General features: G+C 33.0%; 1 protein-coding gene across 1 annotated transcript in view; it reads right to left on the bottom strand.

The window, feature by feature from the left end:
* LOC106458147 (serine/threonine-protein phosphatase 4 regulatory subunit 3-like) overlaps positions 1-11,005 on the bottom strand; it is a 66,982-nt gene that overhangs the window by 44,747 nt on the left and 11,230 nt on the right. The window contains 1 exon segment of the mRNA XM_022384283.1: positions 9,622-10,245. Within this exon segment, the coding sequence (XP_022239991.1) occupies positions 9,622-10,245 (624 nt within the window).

The raw sequence follows: 11,005 nt of genomic DNA, 5'->3' as shown, positions 1-11,005 counted from the left end.
GCTTAAAATCTCATAACATTATACATTTATATATATTTATGATTTTTATTGCATTGTCCTTTCAGTCATGTCTGCCTAATAATACAGAAGTAACAATGATGTGGCACACATGTTACCATATCCAGTAACATAAAACTGACCTTTGGTCTTTACAAAGTAACCTGTCTTGGCTGTGTTTTAGTAGACCAGTACTTTGCAAAATACAGACACACTTAATTATTATACATTATATATGTATACAGATTATTACTTTTTAAAAATAAGTTCTTAAACTTATTTTCTTACAACATAGAACAGTAAATAAAGAAGTAAAACAATTATCTCTTCTTGTTACGACCTTTGTACTCGGTTGCTGCTTGACATAGGTTGCTAAGCCTTTTAAAATTTTGTATGTGGAGGATATGAAACAAATATTTTTTTATGCTTTATATATACATTTGAATAATTAAAAAATATTAAATTACTACATCAATACCACAGAATTCCACTATAATTTATCAAGCTTAGTAACTGAACTGTATTTCAGTCTAAAAAAAATATGAAATTTTGAGCAGACTAAAGATACAACCAACCTCCTTGAAATATTGGTTCAAAAACCTTCAACCCATTCACAGTTATTTTGTAATTGGCACACAGTTTCTCACAGAATATATGTAATTGATTGTAGTATTGTTGGCTGCTCGATCGAGTATAACACTCAGTTGTTTCTTACCCAAATATGTTATAGTTAGAGATACAGTTTAATTTGTATTAGATATGTTTTAAAATGCATAATTAAAAGATTTAAACATTGCTTAAATATACATCATACTTTGTGGCCATTCTCAAGGTTTCTGATATTATGCACTAAATGAAAATTTTGCCGAAAGGGTTGTGCATGTTTCCAAAAGAAACTGTAATATGCCTCGAGGACATTGTTTACATGTGTTAAGAGGAATAATATGTGGTAAAGGACAAGGAAAGAAAATAAAACATTACTATTTCTTCATTCTAATTATTTCATTGCATTTTACATTGATGATAATAGCTAGAGTTAGTGATATGATAGAGAAAATGAAAAATAAAATATAAAAATTTACCTTAAAAAACCTTGGTATCCTTTTAGGAGGTTCGAAAGATTATGCAAATGAAATATGAAACAGTAACATAAAGAAAATTATTTTTATATTTAAAATGAAAATCACCTTGCTCTCGATTTGTTAATAGTTTGAATGCAAGTAACTACAATAGAAAAATAACATATTTTTAGTAAAAACAATTATAATAATGTCATTCTTTGTGCACAAGATACTTATGACTTTTAACAAAACCTTACTAGTTTTTGAGGGGATATGTTAAGAAATCTCAGAGTTACTATACATATTGTTGTACAAGTGAAATTCACAACTCAATTTCCACAAATTGTACGAGTCCACCAAGAAATGGTTAAAGGGCAATAAAACATTAAAATTAAACATAAACAGATTTAGAATAAACAACTGTAGTTTTAGGTTACAATCTACAGTCATTTTAGAAAGAAAAAAGGGTAATTTAGATTTATTTTGTATATTTTCATGGTGGTTATAAGGTCGGTCAAATCGACAAAGTAGTTACAAAGATAGAGTTGAGAAAATAACAGATAAAATATAGTTTTACTGAAAAAAAAAAAAACGTTAGATATTTATTTAGGTTTCAGAACTTATGCAAATCAAACTTTAAAATTTTCAGATAAAGTATTTTGAATCTTAACACGAAAAGAACTTTGCACTCAGAGCAGTCAACACTCTGAATCCATATATTCCCAGACAAATACTAAAAGCTTGCCAAATTATATTAAAATACTTTAAGTGCTTTCAGAGTTATAGTACATATAACATATATTTTCATGGTTGTTAGAAGGTCATGTGAAATACAAAAACCCGTGTCCATAGGGTAAGTACATGAATGAACTAATAGAAAATGAAGACTGTTTGATAATTGTTTTTAGAAGAAACACTAATGACACAATACTTAGGTCAAAAACTGGAATATAACTTCACCACATTTATTGATAAATGAACTTAATAAACAGTCATGAATTTCCTGAACACAAGCTTTTACACTAACATAAATACACATCACTGAGCTTGCAAATGTAGCTTTACATATAAAGACTTTAGCCAAAACTTTTACTATCCTCCCTTTTGTTTGTACCGTGTTATAACTTATTAGCAAATACATAAGATAATGATTTTGGTAAGTTTCATACAACCATCAACATTAGTTTTAGATTCACTGAAAAATATTAATAATGACATAAGAAGAAACATACACAACATTGGACTATGAAACTTGAATAATCTAAAAATGCAAATTACACATGCAATTATAAAACACAAAAATGTTGAATGATAAAATATAAATTACTTTATAGAAACAAATGTATGAGCTATACTATTTTTATTTAGGACCTCACATTTTACAACATTTCAAACACCTTTTCCACAAATATTGCTTAATGTGTTATATTATGCATTCTGGTTTGTTTCTTCACATTTTATTTTTTATATAACTGTTTTATTTCTGTATTTGACTGATTTAAATACAATTGAAAAGAAACATTTTCTGACCTTTAGTTTTAAATTTCATGATTGTTTTGTTCCACAAAACACAGCTTCAGGATTTTTATGTGACCATTTCCTGACTATAGTATGATTCCTTGATATCTCACATCTCTTTATATATATATATACACACACTAAAATCCAACTGCAAAGCCTCTGAACATGGCCAAACTGTCAATGAAGTTTAATTGAAAATATTTCTAAAAGATTATTAAAAGTAAGGAAAAACCCACAACATAAAATTAACATTTTCCTAAACTGTAAATGTATTTCCAATAATGCATACCTCCGCTGACACTACAGCTATTTCTCCATCTCCAGGGTTTCCACTCTTTGCCCATCTAAGCATTGAAAACACTTGCTAGTCTTTTATGCCCCACTCGAATACCCTTGGCAAATTCTAATTTACAAATTTCTCCACCAACTTCAATGCACTTTCCATCTAGATATTGTATATAAGCACCTCATTCAGATAATGTAATCACTTTTTCGAGACATAAGCCAGCTTTTAGTGGGGAGGTAGTGCAGGAGAGTGTCAGCAGAGGTAAGTATCATTGGAAATACATTTTCAGTTTAGGAAAATGTTACCTTCCAAAACATACTTACCTCCACTGATACTATAGCTAGAATCCCACACTGAGATGGTGGAGGGGCTGCTGCAGTCATAACCCATACATAAAGCATTATCTTGTAACAGAAGTGTACCAAGATAAAGATGGTACAAGAGTGGGAGAACTGCACTACAGCCAGAACAGGTATGCTCTTCACCAGGAACTTAGTTCTTATATCAAAGGTGGAATAGAATACGAACAATTGTCAGTATAGACCAGTCCCAACTAGATAGCTGAGGTTCCACAACTTGAGGTTGGAATTAAGGGGTCAAGGTAACTATATACCACACTGGTGGCTAAAGCTATTGGGTTGCAATGTTATATATACTTTTGATTGGATCACAACCTGTAGCCATAGAGTGATGCATTTCATACCTCCAGAATCACGACAAGAAAGTAAGCAACACCAAAGTGGACAAACTTTCTCCTCTACCTGAAGAAGTCCAAAGGGCAATACCCCAGGCTTGGAATGACAGAATTGTGTATGCCATACTCAACCAGTCTGGAATTATGAACATTCATTCTCATTCCCCAACCAAGTGAGCAAATAGTAGTCTGGGGAATGGGAGTAATACAAGTTGGGAAATCCTGAGGAAATGTGCTCTGGAAACTGTGCAATAAGTGAACCAAGTTCCCTACATTTTTAAGAGCAACCCATCTGCGATTTATTCAACCTGATGATCGGCAAGGATGGGCAGGATCCCCTTTGCTTTACTCATGATAGTCCATGAGTAGCAGTCCATAATAATAAGATAATACCATCTGGTAGGCATCAAGATGGTCTTATGAAACATCTCATTTCAACAGTCTGTTGCAACCTGTAGTAATTATAGTAATAATGACTGGTAATGCAGAAATGAAAAGAGAAAGCATACCTGCCTGGGCAACACTTGCCACAGAGTGGGATCCAGTGAAAAAATAAAGGGACCCTGGAAAAAAAAATGGGAATATGATTGAGGAAAATACTCACCTCCAGTGAAAATCTAACAAATGTGGTCAAATTAGGTATAGGGATTAGTCAAAAACCCTCAAAAGATGAAACTGCCAGATCATGTAAGGAATTAGATAGTAAAGTACTAGGAGTAATCCAGTAATCAACTGGGTGGTCATTGACAGAGATATAACACACAAAAGATTCCTCTCTTGTAACAATCCATTATAGACCATGTGAATCAATTTACGAAGCCACTTTATTAGGGTAATGGGAGATAAATCATGGGAAAAAGAAGGATTCCAATGAATGATCAATTGATTCCTACTACCTCAAAATGAGTTAGTACGAGCTATATAACACAAGGGCCCTAACAGAACATAACGAACAGTCAGGATTGGAGTAGTCATAAAGGAGAGTAACGGCTGGCAAATGGATTGATGATAAGGATCTTTCCCCTTCCCTAACTGTCAGAGTCTTGGACAGAAAGAACCTATTGGGGTAAAGGAGGACAAATGTGGATTGATAAAGAGTCATAAGCACAGGAATTGCAAACAACTCCAACCAATGACGTCCACAAGTCAATAACAACAAAAAATACAATTTAAGAGAAAGGTGAAACAAAGAACACGAATCTAAGGGCTCAAAAGCAGGATGAGACAATGCATGTAAAAATAATTGTAAAATCCCAACTTGATAAGTAAAAAGGTCATTTGGGTCAAAGAATACGAAGGGTTTTGAGTAGACATAATAGTACTGAGGATTCAAAACAACCTTCTGATACTTGGAATATCAAAAATAGTGGATAAGGATGCTTTATATAAAGCAACTATAAGCGAAGCAAGACAAAATTGGGATATGGTAGATACTTTAGGATGAAGAGGTTGAAATTCCATTTAAGACACCACTTATGATAAGTATTCCTTTTCTGTTGATAAATGGCTGTGGTTGGTCTATGGAGAGATTTAGTTAATTACAGATAAACCATAGAAGTTAAACCCTTAAGTTGGGCAAAGACCCGCATAACTTCCCAGCATGAAAATTGAGTTTCCAAACACCTGGGTAGAAAATGTCTGATTGAGGTTTTCTCAGACTGCCAATGTGGAAGAGGAAGACGTAACTGCAACTATCGAAGAAGCAGAAACCATGTTTGAACTGGCCAATATGGTGCAACCAAGATAAATCGATAGAGAGTGGAGCAAACCATATTCAGAAACCAGGGCAATAGCCAAATCGGGAGAAAGGCATACAGACGTAAACCTGCCCAGTCCTGACTGAAAACATCTACTGACAACACTTGAGGATGAGGTATTGGAGACAAAAACTGAGAGCAAATCTACTGAAAAACCTTGTGATACATCATCCATTTTTTGGAAGAATCCGGATGGATTGAAACAAGTGATCTGCAATTAAGTTCATCACTCCTAGAACATGACATGATAAAAGACTATTACAATATAAATGAGCCCAGTAGAGAAGATCCAAGGTATTGAGAATGTGTGCCTTCTTGACAAGAAATCTGAGATACCACCATGACAATTTTTCCCTTCCAGAGAGACAGACCTTGAACCACTGCATGGTGTACTGCAAGGGGTCAAGAATGTTGATATGGAGGGTAGACTCGACTTCCATCCAAATACCCTGGAACTCCTGACCTTGAAGATAAGTTCCCCATCCCTGAAGAGATGTGTCTATGAACAGATAAATCTCAGGATGAGGTGGTGGAATGGGTACCCCAATTGTAGTGTTGTTCCAATCCAACCATCATTTCACAATCAATGTGATGTTGCTCCTGAGTAATGAGACAAGGTGATCCAGAGGATTGGAAAGCATGATTCACTAATCATGCTCATATGAGCTCATCCCAAAGGAATGAGAGGCTCATGGGATGCCCAAATCTCCAATAGAGAGAGAATCATCCGTGCAGTAGGAGGAAACACAAGTAAAAGCTTGATGGCTCTTTCCATGGTTTGAAGCCTGATAAGGGTTGGTTGAGCACGACTTAAAGAGTATTGAAAAACACACCCAGATGGACAAGATACTGTGTTGGTGACAGCACAGATTTCTCCAGTCTGATAAGAAAGCCCACTTTTGTGGCTTCTGAAAGAAGAATTTTAAAATGTTGTTCTGCTATTTGATGGGATGGTGCTAGTAGAATCCAATTCTCCATATGATTGTGTGTGTACATTTCCAAGGAATGTAGATGACAAAAAAACTTGAACAACTCTGCAGAAGACATAAGGTGCTGATGCAAGACCAAAAGGTAGAGCCCTGAACTGCAGAACCTGCTCTTTATGCATAAATCTTAGAAACTTCCAGGAAGATTCCACTATAGGAATATGGAGATAAGCGTCGATAACATCAAACTTGATCATCTAGAGCCATAGCTCAAACTAGATTGTGAAAGAATTCCACAGTAAATCAAAGAGGAAATAAAATTATCCAAATGAGGTGTTTATATACAATATCTAGATAGAGAGCACACTGAAGTTGATAGAGAAATTTGTAAATTAGAATTTGCCAAGGGCACTCGAGTGGAAACCCTGGAGATCGAGAAATAGCTATAGTGTCAGTGGAGGTAAGTATGTTTTGGAACAAGAGCATATTCCATTAAAAATACATATTAAACAAGTAATTACTTCATTCAATATTTTGAAGCCAAGATGCACTGTGTCAGTCTAAGTGATATATTCTGGCATTTGTGAAAAAAGAAAATAATGAATCGTACTTCTAGATAGTTTTGCTTCAATCTAGAATACACCCATTTTATATATAGGTTTACTAATTATCATTGATATTCTAAACCATTTTGAAAATGTGAAAAGTTTAGCATAAATAGATATTTTAGACCTATCTTATTTTTAACTTGAGTTTTGAAAATTCCCATTAATAGTAATTATATAAACTATAGTAATGGTTATTAAACATCCTGGAGACTTAATGGAAAGTTGTATGTCTGATGTCAAATGTTGTGAGAATAAGCTGAAGCAATTTCAATGAAGTTTGGTAAAGATGAATTCTACAAAAATCAAGTATATGTATAAGCAATCAGATGAACAGTTCAAGATTGGTAGCCGTACATTCTACTGCCATACCATTAAAGTCTGAGTGTTGAACTGATGTACCAGTTACATGGTTTGTTTTTTATTGCATTGCACAAACAAACCCCCCCAAAAAAGTACTGGATGACACTGTTTGAAACTCACCACCAAGCTAAACTTTAATCACTTTGTTTCAACCTATATGAGAGTCTGCTGAATTAGAAGCCATATTGAGTTGTACATTTGAAAAAATATGTTTAGATCACTATCCCATGCCTTTCCAAATCTGAAGTGTGCTCATCTTATATAACACCATAACAACAGGGTTGTGAAACAGCGACCGACTAAAATAGATAAAACAACATTTGTGTTGAAGTTACAAGATTTAAATTTGTACAGTTTTGTTCAGAACTATCTCAACTTTCCTTCTAGTGGGCTATAAATAACATATTATGCTCATAACAAATTCAAAAAATTCATACACTTATGTTTTTGTAAAGAATCTGCTGAAATCAACACAAAATCAAATCTGATTTTAAAAAACTTTTAATAATAAATATATAAATAAAACTTTTTCTTACTGAATAAATTTTAACACTTAGCAGGAATAACTGCTGCAAGTTTGTTTTCTATAAATAACTTTTAAATCAATGGTGCAATTTTTTTCTCAAGCAATGATTGTACTTAACAGGGTATCACAGGGTTAATGCTGAAAATGAAGGCTCAAGTGAGGAAGGTGGTCAGTATCAAAATATGTAAAGACAATGCCAAATGAAAGTAGCATTGAATGTCTGTGTAACATGAGTATATTTCTATTGGACAAATGGTTTTTGGGCTATGGCTCAAAATAGTGAGAGAAGATACCACACACCCAAATTTATAGCATTATGTTTCAAGCTCAGCATTTCTGGATAACTTTGCTACAAATTTTTTAAGAAACTGGTAATATTTTTTTTTTCTGTAAAGGTAAGCTTAAAAATATTTTTGTTTGCTATAACCTTAAACTGTGGGTAAGAAGGTAGATAATTTTCTTTTTTCTTCCTATCTGATTGTCAAAAAAACATTTCAGAAATATCAGTAGTTCTGTTACCACCTAAAATATAACGCAATAGACCATGAATACAATTACTATCAACATATATTCTACAAAGAGAATTACAGAAATTCTTTCACAACACACACTTGCTGGTCGATATCGACCTCGACTGACAAAGCTGAATCAAGACGCACAGTAGTGTGTCATGTGGCCCAAAAACAACCTGCAGGACACACTGTGTGTTATTAACAGGTGTGATGGTTCAGGAATTTTTCACCTTCTAAAGCTCAGACTGTGGTAATATAAATTATCACATATTTTACATTGGATGTGCTCTACTGGACCCTTACTTCACTTACCAAATTTCAAGCAATGCAGTACAAAATACACAAGATATCTCGAATTTTGATTGAAGTTCTTTCTATTTTTTTTTCTTTGCACCAAAATTACAGAAACTTTATGTGATAGAAAAATATACTTAACTTTTATGGACGTTTTTCAAATTTGGTACACTCATACATCTTTATAACCTACAATTAGGTGTCAAATTTGGTTTAAATATAAGCCACATGTGGAAAGTTATTCAACAAAACTAGTTCAATTTTGAATAACATTTTTTCACACACCTACACACTGACCAATCAGCATTGAGCTGTCGACTGGTAATCAGGTGAGGTCCTCCCACATCATTGCGGACTACATGAATGTCTGAGAAAAACTATTCTAACCATAATATGGTGGCAAAAATTTTTAAAGTCACCAAATTTTGTTAAATGGATTGGTATATCAGCAGAAAATGGTGAAAATAAACATTTCCCAGGTCATAATGTCAAAAAAATCTCTCAATCAGCCCCAGTTTCAGACGGTCGGTCGAGTTATGGCAAACAGAAATATTTTTAGGCCTGGCCAAAACAATGTGAACATTAGAGACTTTTGTAATACTTATAGTAATGTCTTTCTCACTGTCTTAAATTTAACAGACCAATTGACTTACTTACTATTCCTTCATCATTTAAGATTAAACTACAAAACTGTACAAGAAGTTTGCATATTTTAGTTTTACTATGCTTTCCTACAAGTATTTTAGATGCTGAATATGTTTCAGACAAAATATTACAAAATTTAATGACAAAAAACTCCTTCATAGCTTGAAAAACAATGTAACAACAATAAGCAACATAACTAATTAAACTAAAAATATCACCAATAACGTAATTTATACTAGTATGATCTCAAATAAAGCATAGTACAAATGGTATTTAAATTTAATTTAAAAAAAAATATATATATATATATATATATATGTATGTATATACAGTAATCAATCCAATTCTCAAGATTCATTAAAAATATGGTTAATGGTAATACACTGCAAAATTTAATAAAACACTTTCAAAAACTTGGAAAAGAAAAATCTTACCTGTAACAATGAAACAATTTCCACTTTGTTAAAAAATATGAAAGAACTCAAAGTTGAAAGCATGTTTTCCTCAAATACAGATGGAGTAGGGAGCACAGCATCTTGAATATACTGTACACGATAGGTTTGGTGTATTTTGTTCACTAGCTCAGGGTTACTGATGGATATTACCTCCTTAAACTTGGAAATAGTTCGTAAATAGTCTCTATGTTGCTTTGGAGTGGGAGATGAGGGGTCATATTCCAAAACACCTACCACATCAAAAATTGTGTCATCTGCAAACATGACTTCAAATAATGCATTTTTGTTTAAAAGAAAAATATTCCTAAATATTTCATACAACTGATGAAGACTGTCTATGTTTTCCAAATCTTCACACATATGAAAAACTTCTAAGAGTTTCTTAATGTAGTTTTCAGACTCAAGAGCAACGGCTAGTTTTTCTCGTCGAATGGGAGATGGCAAGCAACTGCTTATTAATTCACTAATTTCTTCTAGTCTGCTGACTTCACAGGGAGGGAGCTCAATGGGCGGTGCTGTATCAGATACATCTTCATATCTTTCGTCTTCTGATTCTTCAACTATATCCTGTGTAATTTCTACAGAAGGATCTTTTCCTTGTACCTAAAAATTGTAAAACTTCAATGAGAAAAACTTTTAAAGAACACATTCCCTTTCATTAACTATTTTCAGTTCAAATATATGCCAAATGAGATTCAACATTTTTCCCTTTCATTTGACACAATGAGAAATTGATCAAATCAATCTCTTAAAATTCTACAGAGGTTTCTCTCACATCCATACTAAAAAAACATGCAACAGACACATTCTTGGTCACTAATCATAAAATTAACCCTTTCTGTGTGGGGGGAAGGTGTCACTGATATCTCTTGATTTATCCATCTCCTTTAGAAATTCTTAACTCTTCAAACACGGGTCAATCAATCTGACCGAGTCACGTGACCTTTTGTACTCATTTAAAGCTGATATAAATTTAATACTTATAACTCTCTATATATATTGGGTATATCTTCACGAAATTTAACAGTCTTTCAGTTAATATTAGAAGTCTTTCACATATAAAAAGTCATATTTTTAGTGAAGTATTTCTAATAAAATAAAATAAAGTTTCGTCCATGAATATATTGAGTATTTGTTTTGAATAGTCCGTGTACAAAGCAATTTTCATGTTAAAATTAAAGATACTTTTTGTCATCTCAAAAAATCTCAAATTTCCTTTGTATAATCTCTAAAACCTCCTAAATGCATTTCAAACGTTTTTTTCCGCTAAATATAAGATTATAAGTTATTTTCTCTACCCTATCTCAAAACGGTATCGGTCAATTCGACCAACCTCGTAACCACCACAAAAATCAAATAAACC

This window comes from Limulus polyphemus, unplaced genomic scaffold (assembly GCF_000517525.1).
Source record: "Limulus polyphemus unplaced genomic scaffold, Limulus_polyphemus-2.1.2 Scaffold420, whole genome shotgun sequence".
Lineage (NCBI taxonomy): Eukaryota > Metazoa > Arthropoda > Merostomata > Xiphosura > Limulidae > Limulus > Limulus polyphemus.
The sequence above is the reverse complement of the archived record's forward strand: the minus strand, read 5'-3'. Positions and strand labels throughout refer to the sequence as shown.